Raw genomic sequence first — 26,123 nt, forward strand, 5'->3', positions numbered from 1 at the left:
AGCTGTACTCTGATCGAAATTTAATACCCAAACACCATTTCCTGGTACATTATCAGTCTTCCATTAGAAAATTAGGTCCTCTAGTCCACTTTTGGAGTATGAGGTTTGAAACAAAACACAAAATTTTCAAGAACTGTTTAAAGAACTTCAAGAACATTACTAAATCCCTTGCCAGAAAAACATCAGTTGTCCATTGCAGGTCACTGGGACTCATTAACAAGAGTTTGGGCCATTGTCTTTATTTTCTTTTGCAGACCATGATGGTGATGAATTGTTGTCTTCTCTCAAAATCCCTGTGCAGGAAAATGTCTATGGCACTAATTGGGTTAAAATCTATGGCATTGAGTACAGAGTTGGACTTCTTGTTTGCAATGATTTAAAACATGAGCTTCCTATATTTTCCAAAATTGCACAGATTCTTATAATAGGTGAGTGTATAGCTTTCATAGTCAATGAACTGGTCACAGAATATTTCAGTGAAAACCAACATGGTTTTTTTGTATGTAATGGTGAATATAAGGAAACTGTTATTCAACTCAAAAGTCTGTGATTTTACAAGCCCTTTGATAAGCAGTGTGCTTATGGACCAGAAGAAAGCATTTATGTGTTACTTTCTCATTGTTTAATTTAGAGTTTGTCTGAAAAGCTTGGTTTGACCCTTGTTAAATGATTTTAATATCCAAAGTGTAACGTAAGCTGGTTTTATTAAGAGAATGTGTTGCATTGTTTACAGAAACTTTAACATCTGCTGTGATTTCCTGTATCAAATATGAATTTAAGGGAGGCATCCAGTTTTATATTGTTCCAACAATAATGCTCTTGTGATGTATTGCTACATTTTATTCTTAAGTTCGTAAGTGATGAGCAATGCTCTGTATTTCATGTCACATTAAAAGGATTTTAGATTGTGAAATAAAACTGAGAAGTCGTTAATTCTGATTATTTGATTCATTGCCTTATTTAAAAACAATGACAGTCAGATAGTGTTTCAATATTGACTATTTAAGTGTGATTAACTATTAAAAAGTGTTTAATTATCAGTATTTCGAGTAATCACTCAACACTAACTGATTGATATGATCAACACTGGTAGAGTAAAACTTTAAACACTGGCAAGGGTGTTAATTAACTATTAAAAAGTGTTTAATTATCAGTATTTAGAGTAATCACTCAACACTAACAAATTGATATGATCAACACTGGTAGAGTAAAACTTTAAACACTGGCAAGGGTGTTAATTAAACTCAGTGATAATTATATAAACACTGGTATAGTGTTGAAATCAACACTGGCAGTTTTACTGTGTACCCCCGCACGCGCCGTATGCTTTCGGAAATAATCGTACAACTGTATCTATCTTTTATAAATGTGATCAAACTAAATACTCTTCGAAGATACGAAGTATGCAATATTACTCTATAGGTACTCAAGATTAATGTGAGATTGGCAGAAACCGCGTGTGTTAGGGCCGCTTTAAAAATTGTTTGATCAAAATAATAGCTCTTTGGATGAACATGATGCAATAGACAGTGGTTTCACCTTTTAGAATCAAGTTAAAAAATACTGTTTGATTGAAAATGCATAAAAGTAATGTTCTGACATTTACTTTCTTTATCCTGTCCTGTGCAAAGCATGCTGGGAACTGGCAATCCTCTGTCCAGTTTCTCCAATGCTACTTTAAAACCACAAGAATCTTTTATGTAGTCAAAACTTTATTGTATTAAGGTTATTAAACAAAACGAAATCAAGTTGTGACAGTTTTGTATAAAAAATAGTGAATAAACTTCATTAAGTAAATTAAACAAAAATATTTTTAATTATTTCTTACAAGTCATACAAGTCAAGTCATAGCTTCACATTTCTCTAAGATTTATGCCTATTAGAAAGTTTTTACAAATTGTGGGATAAGTTAGTAAAAAGTAGACTGTAAAAAGTAAACTTTTTGTTAAAGTGCCACACAGTTGAAGTGTTTCAGTCATCCACCCTAGAAATGCTGGAGAGCTAAAGTTTGAGAATACATACAGTCATAGATATAACTTGGTTCAACTTGACATTTAACCAACTATTCAGTGAAAGGTGACTTTGATTCACACTTTAATTAGCAGTCTTAGATTTCACTCACAAAGCTATAGGGGATCATCTTTATCCTCAAATCACAATTTTTATTTATGTGTGTCTATTCCCGTAAGAGAGACCATTTAAAATAAGGCTAAAATACATAATACATTACAGGGTTCAATGTAACTGCATATAGACACGGTATGTAAAAATATTGTCTCTAAAACATTACAAGGAACGGTTAATAAAAATGGTATATGTTTAGATACATTTTAAATAAATGCTAAGGAATTTGTATTAACCCTATATTAGAACCTATAGGAACATTAACCTTGATTAAGAATTAAAGACAGATTCTGTCAAAAGATCTTAGACAAACATTCCTGTCCCTTCTTGAGCAGATGTGTTCTGAGTGTACAAGGCTGTGTCAGTCTCATCGTTTTCATGCTGGTGGTCTGAGTCCAGAACCGATGCAACCTATTGAAATTCATGCATAATTAATTTAAAGCACACCTACAGTATTACCTAAAACAAATCTTATTTTGTGTACTGACTGACCTGGGACTTCTTTTTAAAAGCTCTGGTTTCTGTATCAGCATATGCCACAAAATGGATTAGTGTATAGATTCTGCAACAAGAATGACATTGCACATCCATATTTAACTTTAGCATCTTTCACAAATCATCGATGACTAAGAATAGTCTATATATACAGTGAGATGTTAAATGCTTATTACATGTTTATCAGTGACTTTAATTGTTACCTGTGGTAAAGCATTGCAAAAAATTGTATCAGCAGCAATAATGTAAAGCCCAGTAGAAACATCAGCGCAATTGGATCAAGAGAAAATGTTTCTGTCGTTGAATGAGTCCCATTCGAATAGACCTTTGGGATCTTTATGGAGACTGTGTCACCAATAGCTTGAAGGATGAACGTTGTCACTAACCAAAGTGCATTGCAGAAGAAAAATACAAATGTCACCTGAATAGAAAAAGACACAGGAAGAGTTTATTTCTATTTCTTAACCACTGTTGTTGAAAAACATTTTTGCATAGGCTTACCCTATTTCTCAGTACTCTCAGATCATTCGCAATTTTCTCTTGTTCTGCTTTATTTTCTTTAAGAGGTTCTAGATACTTTTTCTGAAGCCCACACCAGAAATTGATTTCATCCTGCAACAAATAATAAATGTGTGATAACACCATAAGGATGTCTAATGCATTAAATATCAAAATATGTCAAGCAAAAGTTAATAAAAATCTAGAAATGTAGCTTCTGTGGACTATAAAAAGAGATGGATCACAGATAAAGCTACTGTATGACTACGGAAACAATGTTGATAGCAAGAATGTAAAACAAGTATCAGATTTCTGTAAACTGTGAACAATAGTGCACTTCCTGTATAATAGGTATGCAACGTGAATCATGATATTACCAAATTCCGTAACATGTCTGCAAAATCAAAATGTCAATCATCAAGATGGTTCTGTTTGGTTGTGAAAGGTGACTGCATTGTGGCTGATCAGTTTTCTTGCCTGAAGGTATAGTAACTAAGTCTGTTTGAACTGAATTGAATACATCTGTGCCGCTAATAAGAGTTAAATCAGGTTTGTGACTAGCTCACAGACATTTCAGACACTTCTTTGGGTGTGCTATCTAAGCCTGCCTGTATGTGATACAATTGAGTGGACTAAATATCCTTTACTATGGTTTCATTTTGGGTAGTCTTGAAAGAGTGCCTTTGAAATTTAATCAGTAGATTTACAGCTTTGATTTATAGCCATCATTTCCATGGAGAAAAGTCAGATGGCCACAAAAACAGGATTAAAATGATATATGACTGAAAATAATGTATGAATATTTAAAATAATAATAAACAAACTTCCGCAACTTTTAGGTTCACTATCAAAAGGGTTGACCATGACAGGTTCATGTCAAAAGGTTGCTACCCGTTCCACTAGACTAGACCATGAGCATTTCAAAGATTAGTCTTACCATAGACAGTGTCGATTCCTCCAGAGGAAATTCATTAGATTTCATCTGAAGATGTTCAATCCAAGCTTGTGGAATTAAAAATATAATGGTTATTAATAAACTGTAGTCTCATTTAATAACTGAACTAAAAAAATATGGAAAACATACTTACATTGATAGGAATTTTGTGAGCACCCCGGTGAGCTACAGTGCAAGAATAACATATTATCATTAGTAGTAATAAAAATATTTACTGTAAACTAAAAGTACTGTAACTTGTGCAGTGATTTATTTCTTTGGATTCATTAAATAGTTTTACAATACTACATGAATGAACATGCCATGAAGCCATGTCAGTGAGGTTGTGCTACACCTATTTACCTTTCTATTTCCAAAGGAGCTTGTGTCGTTTCAGTCACTGTTATGGTTTCTGCGGCTGGTGTCTCCTTCATAACTTCATAAGACCCCAAGCATGGACATTTACAACATGCAGCCTGCAAGATGTGCTTCTTGATGGCACCGACTGCTGCAGTCTTAGCCTGGCCACCAGTTTCACGTGTACCCCACGACACATTGTTCATGTTGACTATGGAGTAAATAGCTAACAGTAGATATGCGCTAGGAATGCAGAGGAAGTATAAAAGTCCATAGATGACCAGTGAGAACTCCTTAGGGTGCAGAGCAGCCGTGAGGAGATACAACAGCACCATGCCAATAAGGATCAGACCACTAGGGGTCATAAATGTGTCTTGAACCACTAAATCACCTGTGACAGTCAAAATGAGGAGAGAATGTTAATGAGATGCATATCACTCATTAGTTTATACTTTTTTATACATTGTCATTTTTCCTACTATGGTAGTCAGTGGTGGCCAAGAACTGTTTGGTTACAAGCATTCTTCCAAATATCCAAAGAAATTTATACAGAAATGATGACAGCATTTTTATGTTTGGGTGAACTGTCCCTTTAAAAAAATGTTCTGGGTCTTTTTAAACATCTAAACCAAACAAACATACCTATAATTGAGATAAGTGTTCCGGCCATCAGAAATGCGTAGATTACACTCATGACTGCAGCGATTGTAATCTGTGTGTCAGATTTCAGTTTCAAACACAGTATCAAGTAGGCAGCAGGGGGCACTACAGCCAAAAAAAGGGCGACATTTGCATTAATTTTGAAGATGAACATAAGACTTCCTGCAAGACAAAACAAAGCACTTTGAGGTAAATTTGTTGAAGAAAGGGTCCTTTTGGATATTTCAAAAACAAGACTATGTTACAGATAAACATAAATGAATCCAGAAATGCTCTCTACCTGCTATCATCAGACAGATAGTGGCAGGGCCTAAAATAGAAGCTGCCATGCTGATAATCTGGTACAAGATGTAAGGTTTTGAGATAGAGCTGTTCCTTTCTGAAGTCAGTCCTCCTGAACCCAAGAGGTCGATGGTGTTGGCCATGGTTGAAGGTCCCCATCGTCTGCGCTGGTTGTAGAATTCTTTAAACTCTTGTGGTGCGTTTGTATAGGCATCTGATGCTGCGTTGTACTCCACCCTCCATCCCTGCTGCAGCAGTAAAGTGCACAACCAGCGGTCCTCACCTGACATCACAACCAAATGAAGGTAAATTAGTTTACAACATTATATTATTTATCAGTGCTTAGCAAAAAGTTGTTACCCTGATCATATTGAACATGATGACTGGCCTCAGTGGCTTTGGTCGTGTATCTTTTCATGACGTTGTCGTCTATTAGTGCGGAGCCTCTGAAAAGACTGAAACATCCGGGACTGCACAGGACACAGCCAAGCACGTGCTCGGCAGACTTTTGAAGCCAGTGGCCTACCGCGTATTCAAACTTCTGATACCACACCATGGGTCCTTCAAGCATAGAAATTTTGTCACTCACACTTTGGTTATCTTAGCCTTTGATTGGTTCTGTCAGCTACACGAGGACAACTGCGTTATACTGTATATACAGTGAAAATAATCTCACCTGGACCTGTCGGGTGAATCCTGCCACAGGCAGCACCAACCTCTGGGTAGAGTTTAAGTCTGTCGATCAATAGCATCACTGCAGATGGCTGAAAGTCAGTATCACCATCCAGGGCCAAGATGTATGTGTTGTGAGCTTCTCTCTAAGGAGCATTGAGAACATAGTCAGACATTTCCAGGCCAGAATCTACTTTTATTACTACTTCATAGAGGTATTCGCAATGAGGTCTAACCTTCTGAACATCTTTAAGCGAAGTTAATTCTGCACCTTCCTCAAACATTTTGAAGTACTTTCTGTTAAGCCGCCAGCCAAGAATGTAATACAAGTACATGATCTGCAAACACAGATAATTGAAGTCCATGTAAAATCTCTTTGCATGTTTTAAGATACATAGTGTTTCATAAATCTCACCTGAGACCATCTTTTTTTGTGTCGGATAAGCTGCTTGTCCTTGAAGTGAACCATCAACACATTGCCTTTAGGGAGGGTGTATTCTAGACGACCTCCATAGGGAGTGTTTATGATCTCCTGAGAGAGAAGAGGCGGCGTCTGCTTAAATATACTTGGATTCTCCACAATGAAATTACTAAAAAATGTGAACAGGTCAGTTTTTTGTCCAACATTTCCCTGTACACAAAAATGGATTAGATTAAGGATAATTCTTACGTGTAGACTTCTGTAAGGACTTCAACAAGGGTTTCAGCATATTCATTTGCATGTCGTCCATTATCATTGTCCTTAAATGCATCATCAAAATAAATATGGAATTCAAACTCCACATCACTGTGCGCATTTTTGTTGGCCTTTGGTCTGTATTTATCAATTCTGTTAATTAAATAAATGGTATTAATATTGAAATTTAGATGACTTTGAGAAAATCTCAATAAGTGCAGACTATATTTACCTGAACATAGAGATGATTATACTCATCATTTCATCATAGGTCTCATGCCACATTGTTGCACACAAAAACACTTTGATGGTTTCCTGTTGTCTGCAGTGGACATAAAATGTTTATAAAAAGAGCCATTTTAAATTCTAAAATAAACTAAGTAAGAAGTGAGAACTTACCGTTTCTCCTTGATTCTTTTTCTGATCACAAAACGGGTGTTCAGTAACATGGAATGTTCCAGAAAAGCCCCTTCATACATGCGCCTTACAAACAAATCTTTGGTCCTTTCGATTCGTTGGATCTTCAGGTACCAGACATAAATTGTACTTAGAATGAGTCCCATCCACCAACTCAGAGATGAGATGCCCATAAACACCAGTCCTTCTTTCCTCATGTTCACCACAATGTCTCTGGTACACACAGTTCTTACAACGTCCTTTATCATCATGTCCACCCATTTGTCATTAGAATTCTGCTGAATATTCTCACAATAGGTGGAATTCGGTTTAGACTGCAAGGGCATAAATTGAACTGGAACCAAAAACACGATCAATACGGCGAATGACAGCAGGTACATGGGCATAACAAAGCTGCGGCGCAGAAAATGCATCTTGCAGGCCACAACCACAAACCAGTGGCACATGGCAGAGGACACAATCTGGGAAGCCACCAGCAAACCAACTGTGGGTGTTTGGAACAAAAACAGTGATGACTTCCAGTCCTGGCCTGACAAAGGGACATAAGCTCCAAGCACAGCCGCAGTAACCAGAATTCTGATCAGACTGGAATAGATGCTGACCACGTTACGGGACTTCTCTATGTCTCTAGTAATGTCCTTTAGGAATTGTGCCCTAAATAGTGAACTGTAATTCTCCCACCAGTTCAGAGAAACAAAGATGGTTCCCACAAAAGCAAGTCCGACTGATATTTTTACCTGAGGAGAGCTTGCCTCTGATATCACATAACTGATTGCAAAGAGGATGTAGCCCAGGATGATCAGGACAATGGAGCACACAGGTATTATTATAAAGCGTTTCATATCTCCGTAAAAGCACTGAGCAACCACTTGGAACACGGCAGACAGGATACTCACACTGTTCAGAATCATCACATTACTGACAATGTCAAAATGTGGCATAGCTACGATTGTAAGGACTGCAGCTCCGAATGCTACCAGGAACTCTATACCAAGTACCTAGAAAAAAACAGCGACATGTTGAACAATAACCAAAAAGACATAAAAACTCCCTTAATTTTCATTTCCACATGTTAAATTGCACAACACAAATAGGGATTATATGTTTGCTTACCCATAAAACTGTATTTTTAGTGGGCATAGCTGTACTCTTGAACAGGATTTTCCACATGCTTTTAATCAGAAGAAGAACATTTGGAAAGACCAAAACAAAGCCTATGCCCAAAAGAGCAGTCACATTGTGCTCTACAAATGTAGCTGTTTTGTTCCCGAAAGTTATCAAAAGGAGAAATGAAGTCTGTGGGAACCATGAATAAAACGGAAAATATTATACTTTCATCCAAAACAATTACTAGTCAATAGAAATTACTTGAGGACAATTAAAGAATCTTACTTTACTAAGAAGTGCAAGAGCAAAGACAAGTAGGGTAACAATGATACATGTGAACCATTTCAAAAACTGTATAGGTGCTTTAGGCTTCTGTTCATCTTGAATGACTGGAACTTTTCTGAATGTGTCCCATGGGCGCCTAGAAGTGAAAATACTCTTTTAATTTGTTTAAATTAATGTGCACTTACTGATTTAATAGACATAAAAAAGAAAGCAAAAAAAGTTTAAATCTGTTAATCTGACCAAGATAAGACACATCTACAGGTACATCTCAAAAAATTTGAATATCGTGAAAAAGGGCAATATTTTTTATCACTCATTTCAGAAAGTGAAACCCATATATTATATAGATTCATTTCACATAGAGTGAAATATTTCAAGCCTTTGTTTCTTGAAATATTGATGATTATGGTTTACATATAATGAAAAACCAAAATTCAGTGTCTCAGAAAAATAGAATATTACATAAGATCAATAAAAAAAGGATATTTTAAACAGAAATGTCAGGCTTCTGAAAAGTATGTTCATTTCTATGCACTCAATACTTGGTTGGGCCTCCTTTTGCATGATTTACTGCATCAACGCGGCGTGGCACGGAGACAATCATGGCTGCTTTGATAGCGGCCTTCAGGTCATCTGCATTGTTGAGTCTGGTGTCTCTCAGACTTCAGAAAACACATTGGACCAAAGTCCTCTTTTCAAATGAAAGTAAATTTTGCATTTCATTTGGAAATCAAGGTCCCAGAGTCTGGAGGAAGAGTGGAGAGGCACAGAGATGTTCCTGGGTGCGGGCCTACTGGCTAATGTTCCTGTCTGCGGCCCACCATTGGGTGTTCTTGTCTTTGGGCCGCTAGTATGTTCCTGTTTGTGACCCACCAGATTGCGTTTCTGGTTCCAGCCTCCTTTGTGTTCTCCTGTTTTGGACATTTTAGTTACCATTTTGCAGCATTTGTCATGGCTCTGCTTCCTTAGTCATGTTTTTCTTGGTCCTGTAGCAGAGCCATGACAAAGTCTTTGGTTATGTGTGGAGAGAAACTTATTGTTGTCCTTTGGACAATAATATACGTTCTCTCCAGTGTCTTGTCATTGGCCCCGCTCCTCTCGTTTCCTTGTTATCTTTCCCTAAGTGTTTGATTACCCTCACCTGCCCTGTGTCGTTATCCCTCGTTTGTGTTTCCCTATATATACCCTCTTGTTTCTTTGTCCTGTGCTCTTGTATTACGTATACGTATGTGTATGTGTTCATGCACATGTTGTTGCCCTGTGTTCCTGTCCATGCCTAGTTCGTGATCTGTGAGTTTTGTGTGTTTGCTTTAGTTTTATCCTGCCTTGTTTCTATTAAGACGTTGTGTCGTGTTTTTCAGTTAGGGTTTTGCTGTTCTTGTTTTACCTTTTGCCCCACGTGGGAAGTCTTTGTTTTGTTTATATAGATTCTTAGTTTCGTTTTTCCCCCATCGAGGATGTTTTGTTTTGTGTTTTTAGAATAGTCTTTTTGTGTTAACCCCTTCACTGCTGCCTGCAATTGGGTTCTTTCCTACATTGTGTTTCGTGACAGCATTTTGATTTTTGTTCATGTCGTGTTCCCCTTGGGGCCACCAGGTGGTGTCCCTTGGAGAAGGGGTACTGTCATGATCCTGTCCTCTTTGTAGTTGTTTTTCTAGTTCAGGCTGACAGGATCATGACAGCCCCATGTCTTTTGTCTTAGCCCCNCCCCCCGTGAACTCTTGTTTTGCCCCACCCCCCCTCCCATGTTTGTTGTTCTTGTTGTCCCACCCAAGCCCCTTTGTTATTTTGTCTTGTCTCCCACTTATTCTGTTCTCCATGTTTTGTCTGGTCTTTGTCTCAGTCTTCCTTGTCCTGTCCGTCTACCCCTTGGTGAGCACCTGGAGGTGCTCATTAAAGGGGGGGCTTCTGTCATGGCTCTGCTTACTTAGTCATGTTTTTCTTGGTCCTGTAGCAGAGCCATGACAAAGTCTTTGGTTATGTGTGGAGAGAAACTTATTGTTGTCCTTTATTATTGTCCATACGTTCTCTCCAGTTTCCCTATATATACCCTCTTGTTTCTTTGTCCTGTGCTCTTGTATTACGTATACGTATGTGTTCATGCACATGTTGTTGCCCTGTGGTCCTGTCCGTGTTCCTGTCCATGCCTAGTTCTTTATCTGTGAGTTTTGTGTGTTTGCTTTAGTTTTATCCTGCCTTGTTTCTATTAAGACGTTGTGTCGTGTTTTTCAGTTAGGGTTTTGCTGTTCTTGTTTTACCTTTTGCCCCACTTGGGAAGTCTTTGTTTTGTTTATATAGATTCTTAGTTTCGTTTTTCCCCCATCGAGGATGTTTTGTTTTGTGTTTTTAGAATAGTCTTTTTGTGTTAACCCCTTCACTGCTGCCTGCAATTGGGTTCTTTCCTACATTGTGTTTCGTGACAGCATTTTGATTTTTGTTCATGTCGTGTTCCCCTTGGGGCCACCAGGTGGTGTCCCTTGGAGAAGGGGTACTGTCATGATCCTGTCCTCTTTGTAGTTGTTTTTCTAGTTCAGGCTGACAGGCTCATGACAGCCCCATGTCTTTTGTCTTAGCCCCACCCCCTTGTTTCCTTATTCATTATCCCGTTATCAGTTCAGGCCCTTCACCTGTTGCCTTCGTTATGCCTCTTTTGTTCCTCTCCTATGTAATGCCCTTGTGTTTGCTGTCCTGTGCTGGTTCGTTTGTCTTCATCCCTGTCTGGTCCTGTTGCCCCTGGACTCTAAGTTATGTTAAGTCAAGTTTTGTTATGTTAAAGTTTTTTTGTTCTTGTTTTTGAGTTATGTTTTGTCCATGTTAAATAAATGTCTTTTGTTGAAGAGCTGTCTGCACTTGGGTTCTGTTCCTGTCAGTTTCATTACAGAATGAACCAGCCATGAAGAACCCAGCAGACAGCTCGCTGGGCACCTCTCCAGTGAGGATCTCCCTGGGGTCCCCTCCAGGGTTGAACTCCTGGGGGTCCCTCTCGAGGGTCGAGGTCACCGGGATCCCCTTCAAGGGTCGAGGCTGTCGGGGTCCCTCACCAGGGTCGAGGTACGTTCCTGAAGTCGATGCTGCCGGGTTCCCCTCTAGGGTCGACACCGCTGGGTTACCCTCAGGAGTTGATGCCGTCGAGATTCCCTCCAGGGTCGATGCCGCCGGGATCCACACCAGGATCTGCCCCTGTCCGTGGCCCTCCCTCTTGTGTTCCTGTCTGCAGGCTCCCCAGGAGATGTTCCTGGGTGCGGGTGTAAGCGGTCCCACTTGCACCGCTCTGCACGGGCCTCAAACCGGAGACGGTCCGGATGGGAGACGGGCGCTCTAACGAGGAGGCTAAAGGCCGCAGTCTCTAGCGTCTGTCGCTAGAGCGTCTCTGTTGGTCGGGGAGTGAGGTTTTACACACTGCACAGCTCTTCACTAGCTGGCCTCCGTTACACTGGCCTACTGGCTAATGTTCATGTCTGCGGGTCCCCCAGGAGATGTTCCTGGGTGCGGGCCTACTGGCTAATGTTCCTGTCTGCGGGTCCCCCAGGAGATGTTCCTGGGTGCGGGCCTACTGGCTAATGTTCCTGTCTGCGGGCCCCCCAGGAGATGTTACTGGGTGCAGGCCTACTGGCTAATGTTCCTGTCTGCAGGCCCCCCAGGAGATGTTCCTGGGTGCGGGCCTACTGGTTAATGTTCCTGTCTGCGGCCCACCGTTGGGTGTTCTTGTCTTTGGGCCGCTAGTATGTTCCTGTTTGTGACCCACCAGATTGTGTTACCATTTTGCAGCATTTAGATTTTTGTTCATGTCGTGTTCCCCTTGGGGCCACCAGGTCGTGTCCCTTGGAGAAGGGGTACTGTCATGATCCTGTCCTCTTTGTAGTTGTTTTTCTAGTTCAGGCTGACAGGATCATGACAGCCCCATGTCTTTTGTCTTAGCCCCGCCCCCTTGTTTCATTATTCATTATGCCGTTATCAGTTTATGCCCTTCACCTGTTGCCTTTGTTATGCCTCTTTTGTTCCTCTCCTATTTAATGCCCTTGTGTTTTCTGTCCTGTGCTGGTTCGTTTGTCTTCATCCCTGTCTTGTCCTGTTGCCCCTGGTCTCTAAGTTATGTTAAGTCAAGTTTTGTTATGTTAAAGTTTTTTTTGTTCTTGTTTTCCCCCTCGAGGGATTTTGAGTTATGTTTTGTCCATGTTAAATAGAACCTCTTCAACAAAAGACATTTGTTCCTTTCAGTTTCATGGCAAAATTGCTCCGCGGATGGTGCCATCTTTTATTTAGCAAAAATATTCGCTGTACTTCTGCAGTTTGTCTAAACTTCCTACCACAATCGTTCTCTTTAAATATACTCTAATTTTTTTGTTTTGCCAGCTGATGCTCCTTTAGATAATATCATTAAAAGCTAACAACCATCAGTGTAAAGACAATTATATTCTTTGCACGAAAACACGTCAATATGCTGGTGTATTTTACTTTAGAATTGTATTTGTATAGATTGCGATGTAAAGAACATTTTTTTCACAATGGCCACTATCGGGGTGAACTCTTAACAGTGATAAGGTGTAGCTAAAAGCGCTCCAGACCAACCTTCCGAACGTATGACTTACAGAAGGTATAGACTACTTAACTAAGAACGTTTCGGGAAACACATAAGGATAAGCTACATCTTAAGGTATAACTTAAAAACGACGTATAGCGTTAAGAAGGTTTCGGGAAACTCAGCCCAGTGGGTTCGCTTTTCACGGAGAGCATCTCCTGTTAATGTATTCTGTTCATATTACACTTTGTTCCGTTAAGATGTTTCTTGTACTCTATTTGACACCATGTCCAAATGAAGAGTTTGGTTCTAATATGAGAACTCATAATATTGTATTATTGCTCCTGCATGACATCGCTTTGCTCCCTGAACTTTGAATAAAAGCGTCTGCTAAATGACTAAATGTAACTTCGTTTTTAAAATTAGACTGCAGTTGCAGTTGGTTTGTTTTGATTTAGGCCATAATAACTCAAAAAATACAGCAAACAAACACAATAAAATACAATAAAAACATGACAACATAATAAAATGATTTTTGAAAAATATTAAAAACGGAATTATCTCATTTTGGAATCAAAACTCTTCATATAGGCCCTAGGCTACATGTTTTGACCGATTCAAATATAGGATAGTTTACAGAAATCACATTTCATACAAAATATTTTTTTCATTTATAAATAAATTTGTTCATTTTCGATATTTTATTCATTCGTGATGTCGTGATCTAAGGAGTAAAAATGTTTATGCTGACTTGTCGAATATATTTTGTTTAATTAAAATGATGTATTTTGTTTAATTAAAATTATGTCCCATTAACACAGGTCGTTGTTAATTACTGATGTAAATGAATTAATTATGTGATTTCCATCATCAGCCTACAATATGTAAAAAATAAAGGACTGAAATTTAGGAGAATATATTATTTAAGATTCTATCATTCTAATTACATAAAATATTGTAATATTATTACTGCTCATTGTTGACCTAAACGTTGAATGCTTGAATGTCTCTGGCCTTCCGAATACAACTTCTGATTTAAGAAAGAAGATTCTCTAATAAAAATCAGCATGTTTTAATTACCTGAATTTGCTCTTCTGTTCTTTTTCCATAGTGATGCCAACCTTCGTTGTTATCAACAGACGAAACCACAACGACTGAAGAAGAGAAGGGAGCAGCAGTAATATTGTAATCATATGCTAATCAGTTGCATGTTGTTCCACATTTTTTTACAACCGAATTACCAGTCTGACCAGCTGTAGTGTGTGTAAAGCTAACTAGGCCTACATCTAAATAAAAATGGGAAACCAAAACCACTAACCCTTACTTATATAACCCAACAATTTTTTTTTGTTTTCACCCAGCTTTGTACAGTTATACATTGATGTGATTTTGCTATTAAATATTAAAGTTTTGGGCAGAATTTGTTATCATCTTTTTTTTCAGTTTGTACTAGCATCTGTTTTATTTTTTTATGGGTAACCTATTTCTATATTAATACCATTCTAGTGTTGCTAATATGAAAAAGCATTAAACAATCAGAAACTTTAATCTTAAAATAATCCACAGCAATATTTTAGAAACCTGCCACAGTGTTTCTTTAGGCTACCTTTTCCATGTTTTAAAGAAAATGTTATTCTTGAAGTGCATTTATATAAAAGTTTCTTGAAGTTTCATTAAATAAAATGTGCTTCTATGAAATTAGTCAACTAAAAGTGTAAAACAAATATTAATGTGTGAGGCTAACAATTCTATGTAGTACTGTAATTTAACATTTTACAATTAAATATTTAGGTTACATGAAGACATATTAAAAATGATTAATGAATTTTGCCTTGGGACCCTATTAATGTAGGTTTGCCATTGTGTCTGTACAACCTTCTTAAGATGAAGGAATTTCAGCTGTAGGCAAACAGGGTGGAGTATACAGCAGTGCAGTAACTTACACGCCATCAGATTCTTTGTATTTAGGTATGTAAAAGTTAAGAGAATTCATATGAGGTAAAGTACAGGTCCTGCATAAAACTCAAAAGTAAAGAGGGATCCACTTAAAATAAGCACAATCTTTTAGTATAGAAATTACCTGATGATTTTTTTTATTTTACCTTTATTTTTCCAGGAAGTCCCATTGAGATTACAAACAATTAAAATATAAGTTAAACAGCAACACTTAATCACACACAAATGTTTCTAAAGGAAACAATCACATGTCTGCTTTACCACATTCCTTAAAATCTTCTTGAATTAATTCATAGATATCAGCTAACTGTAAATCTTTTTTACAAATTATTCCATGACCAGGGTGCATAATAAGAAAAAGCAGTTTTCCCCAAGTTAGTTGACACTCTGGGTACAGTAAAAAGTAAAAATCAAGAGAGATAAAAGATTTTCTCATTAACTTTGATACAACTATAGGTTAAACATCATTGTCTTGATGCCCGTACTATATTCTGAAAAAAGTAGCAAAGGAATATTTCAATTACACATTTGCAATCAATTATTATTATGTATATTATATCCATGTGTGAACATTTTGACATTGACTCTTAACATTTATTTTATCATTCTCTACTTTGAACTACAAATAACCTGATGTGGTTATTTAGGCCTATTTTAAATATTTGAATAAATTGAACTGGGTTTCAAATAATCCTATATAAGAACATAATCCTGTTTGACATTTTGTTCCAGTTTTTGTTTTTGTTTGTTTTCATGAAAAACAAAATTACAAAAATGTGAAAATTACTGTTATTATAGCTCCAGAATAGACAGCGGAACCGGTTCCCAACCTACTCTTGCACGCATCAAACTTCAGCCAGCAACATTTAGTTCTTCGTACCTCATCATGCAACAGGAAATACCATAGTTTTATTTACAAAAAATATAAAACAGGTATCTGAAAAACAACTCAAAAAGGTTACTAATATTTCAAAAACAATTAGACTTAAATAGAAGCTTTTCAAAATTGCTTACATTCCTTGACCTTGGCACTAGACATTGCATGCATGTTTCCTTTGAGGAACCGAGCATGCCTCCTTTTGTTTAAACATTCCAGAAAAACAAAAATAGGTTCAAACAAGATCACGAGGCAATGACTGTAAAGCAGCACTTGTATTCAATAAAAAATAGATTGGAGGAGTGCCATCTAAACCCAAAAGTCAACGTTTTTTTTACTTTGTTGCTCCTTACCACCTTTAATGCTCCAAGATAAAGATCAACTGGATTTGTACAAAATATTATTTTTCCTCTGTAGATGGCATATCAAATCATTCAAAGGACAAAATATAAGACGCACTTAAAAAAAACAGGTTTTAGAAGTAGCTATATGAAGTCAGAATCATATTTTTTATTCCTCAAAATATTTTTAGGTTATTCACTTCAATAAGTATTACAAACATTCTATAAAATGTGTATTGCTAGCTATATAACAGTCAGCCATAATTGTGAATTGAGAATTATTTCTGACGCAAGAGCTTATACCAAAGTTACAGATCCTCTTGGAGTAGATGGGTTGTGAAAAAACAAGCTTGTGTCTGGCTCTTTGTTCTCATGCTGGATGCTGGAGTCTACGTTCTGTTGAAATAAAGGCATGGTTTACAAGCTGTAAAACTGTTATTTAATATTTACTACATTTGTGTTTGATTCATTGACTAACCGGAATTGAATATTTTCTTAAATCTTTGATTTCTGTATCCACATACGCCACAAAATGGATTAATGTGTATATTCTGCAGAAGAGAACATAAAACCTAATCACAAAACACATCCATAATGTTCAACATCTCGTTAAACAATTGTAATAAAACTCAAGATTTCTTTGCTTATAAAAATATTTATCTGTGATTTCATTCTTGCACACACATGTAGTTACCTGTGGTAAAGCATCGCAAAAAATTGCATTATCAGCAATAACGCAAAGCTCAGTAGAAACATCAGCGCAATTGGATCAAGAGAAAACGTTTCTGTTGTGGAATGAGTCCCATTGGGATAGACCTTTGGGATCTTTATGGAGATATAGTCACCAATGGCTTGAAGGAAGAATGTTGCCACTAACCAAAGCGCATTGCAGAAGAAAAAAACAAATGCCACCTGTATGTAAAAATTAAAGAAAGTAATTTTGTAATTAGAATTACAATTTTAAAGTTTTACATAATTAATATTGCATATAGGAATTTATAGTCTATTTAATATTTGACCTGTGTTTCTCTCTCCTTTATCTTAAATGTGTGCTTTCACTGTGCGTGCGTGCGTGCGTGTCTGTGTGTGTGTGTGCGTGCGTGCGTGTGTGTGTGTGTGTGTATCTATGTGTGTGTGTGTGTGTGTGTGTGTGTGTGTGTGTGCCTGTGCGTGCTTGTCTGTGTGTGTGCGTGCTTGTCTGTGTATGTGTGTTAGTACATGTATGTGTGTGGAGCGTTTGTATGTGGGTGTGTCTGTCTTCTGTGTTTTCACCTTTTTCTTGTTTTTACATGTACAACTTTAATTGTTTTGCTTATAGTCACTATGTCTCATGTACAGCTGCTTTGTAACAATGAAAATTGTAAAAAAGCGCTATATAAATAAAGTTGAGTTGAATTTATGTTATCTGATTTTGATTAGACTTAATTTTATTGCATGAAACAATTCTGTTTTTCAAGTAATTTATGTATAAGCTTACCTTATTTCTCAGTTCTCTCAGATCATTTGCAATTGTATCTTGTTGCTCTTTGCTTTCTTTAAGAGGCTCTAGATACTTTTTCTGCAGATCTTTCCAGAAATCGTTTTCATCCTGCAATATTTAAGAAGAGACATGTCAATGGTTCACACCTCAATGTATCTGAACATTCTGCTAGGCCATTGATTAAATCATGAATTAATCTTACCTTAGTTAGAGTTGACTTGTGAAAGTCGTAAGACTCCTTTAGATGTTCAATCCAAGCTAGGTGGAATAAACATAAAATACTGTACACCAATTCAATAACTCAAGAGACAGAATGTTTAAAAAGAATGGAAAGCATTCTTACCACAATCTGAAAGTGAGCCATTGCGTGACCTAAAGTGTAAGATTACACAATTATTAATAAAAAGAACCACTGTAACTTATTATATTAAGTGAGGTCGAATATACTATAAGGATGAATAGAGTCATTAAACAATGTCTAGGAAATGGTACTATAGTATGCTTTTACCTTTTTGTTTCCAAAGGAACTTGAACCTGCACCTTTTCAGTCCCTGTTGTGGTTTCAGGTTTTGGTATCTCCTCATTCGCATCTTCACGAGATCCCAAACATAGACACTTACAACACCCGGCCTGCAAGATGTGCTTCTTGATGGCACCGACTGCTGCAGTCTTAGCCTGGCCACCAGTTTCACGTGTACCCCACGACACATTGTTCATGTTGACTATGGAGTAAATAGCTAACAGCAGATAGCCACTAGGAATGCAGAGGAAGTATAAAAGTCCATAGATGACCAGTGAGAACTCCTGAGGGTGCAGAGCAGCCGTGGTGAGATACAACACCACCATGCCAATGAGAAACAGGCCACTTGGGGTCATGAAAGTGTTATTCCTAATCAAATCACCTGTGAGGGTTGAAATGAGATAAGAAAATATAATAATTGTGTGTGCAAGAGTAACAACAATAAATACACTATCAAATTTGAATTTGATCATTTGTGGTCAGATTTAAGGTCATGGGTAGTTGCTTCTAAAGTACAGAAATTATATACGGAAACTATCATGAACCCTTTAAAATCAATATAGCCTATATAATTACCCCACTGACCACCTATGTGATGTTATATAACTTGGATCTGACGATGTAAGTGTTTTTCATATGTATTTACTGTCTCTGACACTGTTAAATATAGATATACTTATATAGATATAAATATTAAATATAAAACAGGGGTCTTCAACGTTTTTCGGGGCAAGGACCCCTTAGGTGAGATTGTCTTGGCGCCTTGGCGCCGCATCCAGACGGAATAGTTCAACTTTTCGGAGTGCCGCACTGCGGTTCATTTGAAGAGAGAAACCGGCGCGGAAAAACGCGAAATGTGAATCGGGCCTAATGCTGGGTTCACACCAATCGCGGTCCACGCTCGTTATTACTCGCGGGAAAAGTTCGTTATTTTCGCGCGAGTGACGCGAAATGATAAATATTTTCAACCTTCGCGGAAGACTAGATTGACGCGCCGCGAGTTCGCGTCTGTACTCGTCTTTGCATTGACTTTGTATGTAATTTACTCGCGTAAAACGCTTAATTCGCGTTTGGTGTGAACCCAGTGTTATGCATCAGACGTTTAGCCAACGGTTAGAGACTTATTAGGCTGAGACTAAGTGAGCCGTTGCTCCTTTAAAATATCAATTTACTTTGTCCAAAACTACTTCTGACCTTCAATAACAGCAAATCATGGTTCATGATTAATTTGTGACAAACTGAAACCAATTCAAATTAATAAGACCGTTGAAAAGCTGTGCTCAGAAAGCGATTTCATTAGATCAAAATAAGACATGCAAGACAATTAAAAAAATAGCTGTTACCTATGATTGAGAGAATCGTTCCTGCCATGAGAAATGCATAGCATACACTCATGACTGCTGCGATTGTAATCTGTGTGTCAGATCTCAGTTTGAAGCACAGTATCAAGTAGACAGCAGGGGGCACTACAGCCAAAGCAAGGGCTGTGTTTGTACCCATTTGGAAGATAAACACAAAGCTTCCTGAGTGATAATAAACAAAGCACTTTAATATTGCTTGTAAAAGAAAAGTTAAAGTAGAAAAAACATTTTCTTTTAAGGATATTGAAAAAATAGGGCAATGTTACAGATAAGCATAAATTAATATTTATTTTTTTATGCTCTCTACCTGCTATCAGCAGACAGATAGTGGCAGGGCCTAAAATAGAAGCTGCCATGCTGATAATCTGGTACAAGATGTAAGGTTTTGAGATAGAGCTGTTCCTTTCTGAAGTCAGTCCTCCTGAACCCAAGAGGTCGATGGTGTTGGCCATGGTTGAAGGTCCCCATCGTCTGCGCTGGTTGTAGAATTCTTTAAACTCTTGTGGTGCGTTTGTATAGGCATCAGATGCTGCGTTGTACTCCACCCTCCATCCCTGCTGCAGCAGTAAAGTGCACAACCAGCGGTCCTCACCTGACATCACAACCAAATGAAGGTAAATTAGTTTACAACATTATATTATTTATCAGTGCTTAGCAAAAAGTTGTTACCATGATCATATTGAACATGATGACTGGCCTCAGTGGCTTTGGTCGTGTATCTTTTCATGATGTTATCGTCCATTAGTGCGGAGCCTCTGAAAAGACTGAAACATCCGGGACTGCACAGGACACAACCAAGCACGTGCTCGGCAGACTTTTGCAGCCAGTGGCCTACCGCGTATTCAAACTTCTGATACCACACCATGGGTCCTTCAAAGTTTTTTGAAAGGATGTTATTTGCGCGACTTCTATAAAGTGATGTCTAGTGAGTTGCTGTAACTTATGAAAACAAGTTAAAAATGGCCTAATTTGTTTTTATGTGTTTAATTAACATATGTCGCCATGACCCATCACAATACAATTCATGAACTTTTGTTTAAGTGCATTTTTTTATTTAGTCACAACAGAAGCTAAACAAGCTAATTACAGCTACAGTAATTAGCTATACAAGATATCTTATAAAAACAATTCCCACCTGTGCCTGTCGGGTGAATACTGCCACAGGCAGCACCAACCTCTGGGTAGAGTTTAAGTCTGTCGATCAATAGCATCACTGCAGATGGCTGAAAGTCAGTATCACCATCCAGGGCCAAGATGTATGTGTTGTCCTTCTCTCTCTAAAGAGCATCAAAAGGCTTTTTAAGTTCCTGACAAACCTAGCATTTCGTAATAAGGACACTAGCAATAAGTTCTGTAGTTAAAGGACTAGTTCACACAAAAATGAAAACTTTGTTTACTCACCCTCAAATTGTTGTTCCAAATCTGTATATATTTCTTTGTTCTGATGAACACAGAGAAAGATATTTGGAAGAATGTTTGTTAGTAAACATTTCTTGTTCACCAATTTTTCCTACTAGTCAATGGTGGCCAAGAACTGTTTGGTTACAAGCATTATTCCAAATATTTTTCTCTGTGTTCATCAGAACAAAGACATTTATACAGATTTGGAACAACTTGAGGGTGAGTAAATAAAGAATTTTCATTTTTGGGTGAACTGTTCCTTTAAAGGTTCAGTGTGTAATTTTTTGGAGGATGTATTTACAGAAATGCAATATAATATACATAACTATGTCTTAAGAGGTGTATAAAGAGCTTACACAATGAAGCATTATGTTTTTATTACCTTAGAATGAGCTATTTCTATCTACATACAGTACACCGCGGGTCCCCTTGCATATAATTAGCCATGTTCTGTCATCCGTCGTAGTGTTTTGAAAGGGAGGGGGAGGGGTGGAATTAGCGATTGGTTGCAATTCGCAACCTTGCCGCTAGATTTTACTGACTGGACCTTTAAGGCTCTAACCTTCAATTTCTCGTTAAGGGACTCCTCTTATGCACCTTCCTGAAACATTTTGAAGTACCTTCTGTCAAGTCTCCAGCCAAGAATGTAATACAAGTACATAATCTGCAAACACAAGATTTTTATGTTATGATTAACTTGGTTTCTCATGCGTACGACTTCATGCGGCACTGCGCAATCCGCAATCCGCAAACTTTTGCTTAACAGCAAAAAATTGTGGGAGTGATCCAAGAACGTAGGCTTGCGCAGTGCCTGTAGTTTATCGAAAAATTTAAATATGAATATCCCAAAAGTCCTTAATCTATCAACGACACCAGTAAATTTACTATTAAGTCTTTGTGCTTGCGTATCGAAACCCACAAATTAGTCAGGAGACACGTGAAAACCAATACGATTTGACATTATTGACAAAGGCCGCCATATTTAAACACCTTTGTATCCTGTCTGCTTATGCCAATACGTGGTATATCATTCGCTAAATGAGTTCAAAATGTTAATTGTTTTCTCTCACAAAAAGTATCGTTTCACTTCAAAGACATTTATTAACCCAATGGAGTCATTTATATGACTAAATACATACGTCATTAATTATGATAGTGTTCACTGCACTTATCTTGCGCTTCTATGATTATTTTCTCCTCACTGTATAAAACCGGTTTATTTTAAAAAGTTTATTTTGAATGAATCTTACCTGAGACCACCTTTTCTTGTGTCGGATAAGATGCTTGTCCTTGAGATGAACCATCAACACATTGCCTTTAGGGAGGGTGTATTCTAGACGACCTCCATATGGAGTTTGTATGATCTTCTGAGAGCGGAGGGTTGGCATCTCCTTAAATATACTTGGATTCTCCACAATGAAAATGCTAATGAATGTGAATAAAGTTTTCAGGTCAGTTTTCCCATCACATCCCAGTACAAACATGAAATTAAGGATAATTCTTACGTGTAAACTTCTGTAAGGACTTCAACAAGGGTTTCAGCGTATTCATTTGCATGTCGTCCATTATCATTGTCCTTAAATGCATCATCGAAATAAATATGGAATTCAAACTCCACATCGCTTTTTATTTGTTCTTCTTGTTTGTCTTTGTTTTTTGTTATTTTGGTCTTTGGTCTGTATTTATCAAGCCTGGTAATAAAATATACATTATTGCCATTATCGGTGTTGGGTAAGTTACTCTGAAAAAGTAATTAATTACTAGTTACTAATTACATATTCAATAGTGTAATTAGATTACTGTACAAATTACTCTCTCCAAAAAGTATTTAATTACTTATTACTAATTACTTATATCCTATATCAACCTTGATTAGATAAGTGATTCAAGGATAGGCATGAAACGGCTCTTTTAATTAATTCAAATAAATAATATAAAACTACATAAAGTACTCTTATTAACTGACCAAAGTATTACAAATGTGAGAATTAAACATTAAAGCAAGGATTTTAAAGTTAGACTTTGAATTTTGATGTCAGTTTCACTATTGCACACACATATATTACACTGTATTTAGTTTAATTACATCAGAAGTAACTGTAATTAAATTACAGAAAAATTTTGAGTAATCCCTTACTTTACTTTTTCAAGGGAAAAGTAATTAAATTACAGTAACTAATTACTTAGTAACTAGTTACACGCTACACTGGCCATTATAAATCAACTGGCTTTGAAGCAAGCTGAATACTATATATAAGACAATATTTACCTGAACATAGAGATGATTATCTTCATCATTTCATCATAGGTCTCATGCCACATTGTTCCACAGAGGAACACTTTTATGCTTTCCTTTTCTCTAAAAACAGCAAAACATGTCTTTGAAGTGACCGATTTGAAATGATAAAACAAAGTAAAACAATAACACTTACTGTTTTTGTTTCTCTATGATTTTCTTTCTGATCTCGAAACGGGTGTTCAGCAACATGGACTGTTCCAGAAAAGCCCCTTCATACATGCGTCCCACAAACAAATCTTGGGTTCTTTCGATTCGATGGATCCTCAGGTACCAGACATAAATTGTACTGAGAATGAGTCCAAGCCACCAGGTCAGAGCTGAGATGCCCATACACGCAAGCCCTTCACTCCTTACGTTTCGCACAATGTTCCTGACACACAGAGTTCTTTTAACATCTGACATCATCATGTCCATCCATATGCCATCAGATGTCTCCTGAACATTCTCACAGTAGGTCGAATTTTGTTTGGGTCCCAAGGGCATGATTGCAACGGGCACCAAAGCCACGGCCAGAACTGTGATTGAGGCCAGGTACATGGGCATGAGAAAGCTGCAGCGCAGGGCATGCATTTTGCAAGCCACAACCACAAACCAGCGACACAGGGCAGAGGACACAATCTGAATGGCCACCAGTGAAACAACAACCGCTGGGATGAAAAAAGATACAGATTTCCAGTCCTGGCCTGACAAAGGGACATAAGCTCCAAGCACAGCTGCAGTAACCAGAATTCGCATTAGACTGGAGATGATGCCGACCACGTTACGGGACCTGGCTATGTCATTAGAAATGTCAGCCAAAAATGACACATCAAAAAGTGTACTGTAGTTCTCCCACCAGTTTAGAGAAACAAAGATGGTTCCCACGATGGCAAAGCCGACTGATATTTTTACCTGAAGAGAACTTTCTTCTATTATCAGAAAACTGACCGCAAAAAGGATGTAACCCAGGATGATGAGGACAATGGATGACACAGGCATCATTATAAAGCGCTTCCTCTCCTTGGCAAGACACTCAGCGACCACTTGGAACACAGCAGACAGGATAGTTACACTGTTCAGAATCATCACATTAGTGACAATGTCAAACTGTGGCATGGATACTATTGTGAGAACTGCAGCTCCTAATGCTACCAGGAACTCTACGCAAAGCACCTATAGAGGAAAATCATTTAAAAACAATATTTTATGATCTATTATTGACAGGTATTCATTGAAAGTTGGAATATCTTTTAAAAATAACAATGAAGCAGCAAAGATCACATGTGTTTGCTTACCCAACAAACAGTCTTTTTACAGGGCATTACTGCACTTTTGAAAATGAACTTCCAGATGCTCTTAAGCAAGAGGAGAACATTTGGACCAGCAAGAACAAAACCTATACCAAGCAGACTGGACGTTTTTTTATCTGAATGTACGCTTTTAGTTTGGTTGTTTCCAGATGTTATCAAAAGCAGAAATGATGTCTGTAAAAAAAAGTTACAATTACAGTTTAACCCAGTTTATTTTAAAAGATTTGATCAATCCTTTCATGCCGAAAATGATTATCTAATGTATAATGCAGCGTACTTTACTGAGCAATGCAAGAATGAAGACAAGTATCCCAACAACAGCACACGAGAACCATTTCAAACATAGCACTCGTTTCCTGGGCATCTGCTCGTTTTGAATGATTGGCACTTCTCTGCTGGCATCCCATGGTTGCCTATTAAAAAAAGAAAAATGTTGAATTAAGTTTTTTTATTTGTTTAAGTAATGTGAATTTAATTATGGGTAAAGATTTAATGGTTCTTATTCAGAAAGATTGTCTAATATTTTGGGCCAGCACATTGTTAAAAGTTGTTAAACTGAAAATATCTAAAAATGCATTTTTATTTATGATTTAATATAAGCATTTTGAAAATATTTATTTAATTAAATAATAAAACAGTTCCTAAATAGTATTCATTATTTTACTATTCATAATTTTTTGTATTATTTTATTTGTTGCATCTTTAAATCACATATTTTTGTAAGTGCAGAGTTGGTTCAGTACCTGATTTCAGTCTTCTGTTGCTTTTCCATAGTGATGGTCTGTGGTGCGATGAATCGTCAGTACAAAAGATCAGACCTTTTAAACCAGAGGGGTGGGGCGTCCGGCTATTTTTTTATAGTGTCACCTGCATGTAATTTACTATTTTTGTATCTTATCATAATCTGTGTTTCCGAGTTAAGACATTTCCCTACCCATATGTGTTTTATCACGAAAGGTATGCGGTAACCCCTTTCTAAATAATCCTAAGGATATTTACAAGGAAGAAGGAAATGTAAGAAAAAACCCTTTCAAAACCAAAGGGTTTCCATTAATTCATTGAGAGTCAAACATTCACAAGAGATCCAAACAACAAGGAAATTGGTGTTTAAAAGGACTTGACCTCTGTTACTTTATCAATAATATGAATCAGCTTATATAATAGTTATGGAAAGAGACATTACATGACCATCTAGATTTCAACAGAAAATTCACAAAGACATTAGTTTATGTATGTAATGCTTTCAAAACGGGTTTGATATGTCCATTAATTCCAGTAAAGACTTTAATATCAAAATTCTGAACAGAGGGGTTTGTTTCGATGTATGGATATTTATGTACACTCATTTATACACTGTTTTTACTCCTGATATACACCAGCATAGATAAATTAATCTAGAACTCATAAAGCATAGTCTCGAGTCACGCAATAAAGGTTTGAAAACATTAAAATACTATTTTATTTACCACAAATAGACAAATGTAAAAAGCCATGCGGTCCACAGATAGAAGAAAGGCAATTGTTAAACAAACCAAGGTGCCAAGTCCAGGTAAACATTTACAAAGGCATTACA

The 26,123-nt window shown here is 37.3% G+C and overlaps 3 protein-coding genes across 3 annotated transcripts; all 3 read right to left on the reverse strand.

Moving 5' to 3' along the window:
- Positions 1 to 1,774: 1,774 nt before the first annotated feature.
- LOC130563277 (chitin synthase chs-1-like) lies at positions 1,775 to 14,161 on the reverse strand. Its single transcript, XM_057348723.1, has 19 exons — positions 14,107 to 14,161; positions 8,508 to 8,643; positions 8,229 to 8,411; positions 7,098 to 8,113; positions 6,931 to 7,020; positions 6,693 to 6,851; positions 6,438 to 6,612; positions 6,259 to 6,360; positions 6,027 to 6,168; positions 5,711 to 5,911; positions 5,349 to 5,633; positions 5,051 to 5,230; positions 4,415 to 4,799; positions 4,206 to 4,237; positions 4,055 to 4,119; positions 3,121 to 3,231; positions 2,823 to 3,040; positions 2,617 to 2,686; positions 1,775 to 2,535 (listed from the first exon to the last, which is right to left on the reverse strand). The coding sequence occupies exons 1-19, from the start codon at positions 14,133 to 14,135 to the stop codon at positions 2,428 to 2,430; spliced, it is 3,687 nt and encodes a 1,228-aa protein (XP_057204706.1). The 5' UTR covers positions 14,136 to 14,161; the 3' UTR covers positions 1,775 to 2,427.
- A 958-nt stretch (positions 14,162 to 15,119) lies between these two features.
- Positions 15,120 to 18,526, reverse strand: LOC130562569 (chitin synthase chs-1-like). The gene is made up of 7 exons (XM_057347648.1): positions 18,189 to 18,526; positions 18,024 to 18,052; positions 17,883 to 17,938; positions 17,678 to 17,788; positions 16,895 to 17,112; positions 16,679 to 16,751; positions 15,120 to 16,596 (listed from the first exon to the last, which is right to left on the reverse strand). The coding sequence occupies exons 1-7, from the start codon at positions 18,524 to 18,526 to the stop codon at positions 16,498 to 16,500; spliced, it is 924 nt and encodes a 307-aa protein (XP_057203631.1). The 3' UTR covers positions 15,120 to 16,497.
- A 2,199-nt stretch (positions 18,527 to 20,725) lies between these two features.
- LOC130563278 (chitin synthase chs-1-like) lies at positions 20,726 to 25,365 on the reverse strand. Its single transcript, XM_057348724.1, has 9 exons — positions 25,294 to 25,365; positions 24,828 to 24,963; positions 24,536 to 24,724; positions 23,395 to 24,413; positions 23,232 to 23,321; positions 22,468 to 22,653; positions 22,213 to 22,387; positions 21,525 to 21,626; positions 20,726 to 20,838 (listed from the first exon to the last, which is right to left on the reverse strand). Exons 1-8 carry the CDS (start codon positions 25,320 to 25,322, stop codon positions 21,552 to 21,554), a joined length of 1,899 nt encoding a protein of 632 aa, XP_057204707.1. The 5' UTR covers positions 25,323 to 25,365; the 3' UTR covers positions 20,726 to 20,838; positions 21,525 to 21,551.
- Between the last annotated feature and the right edge of the window lie 758 nt (positions 25,366 to 26,123).

Source organism: Triplophysa rosa, linkage group LG12, assembly GCF_024868665.1.
Source record: "Triplophysa rosa linkage group LG12, Trosa_1v2, whole genome shotgun sequence".
In the NCBI taxonomy this organism is placed as follows: Eukaryota; Metazoa; Chordata; class Actinopteri; order Cypriniformes; family Nemacheilidae; genus Triplophysa; species Triplophysa rosa.

Bases quoted from the DNA above. Each gene is read 5' to 3' on its own strand.
- LOC130563278 (XM_057348724.1), bottom strand. From the start codon at position 25,322: ATGGAAAAGCAACAGAAGACTGAAATCAG. The intron at 24,964-25,293 runs GTACTGAACCAA...TTTTTTTAATAG, and splicing joins CAACAGAAGACTGAAATCAG to GCAACCATGGGATGCCAGCA. The intron at 23,322-23,394 runs GTAAGTGTTATT...TGCTGTTTTTAG, and splicing joins ATCATAGAGAAACAAAAACA to AGAAAAGGAAAGCATAAAAG.
- LOC130562569 (XM_057347648.1), bottom strand. From the start codon at position 18,526: ATGGTGGTGTTGTATCTCACCACGGCTGCTCTGCACCCTCAGGAGTTC. The intron at 18,053-18,188 runs GTAAAAGCATAC...CTTACACTTTAG, and splicing joins GTTCCTTTGGAAACAAAAAG to GTCACGCAATGGCTCACTTT. The intron at 17,789-17,882 runs GTAAGATTAATT...TAAATATTGCAG, and splicing joins ACAAGTCAACTCTAACTAAG to GATGAAAACGATTTCTGGAA.
- LOC130563277 (XM_057348723.1), bottom strand. From the start codon at position 14,135: ATGGAAAAAGAACAGAAGAGCAAATTCAG. The intron at 8,114-8,228 runs GTAAGCAAACAT...GTTTTTTTCTAG, and splicing joins CTAAAAATACAGTTTTATGG to GTACTTGGTATAGAGTTCCT. The intron at 6,852-6,930 runs GTAAATATAGTC...TTTAATTAACAG, and splicing joins ATAATCATCTCTATGTTCAG to AATTGATAAATACAGACCAA.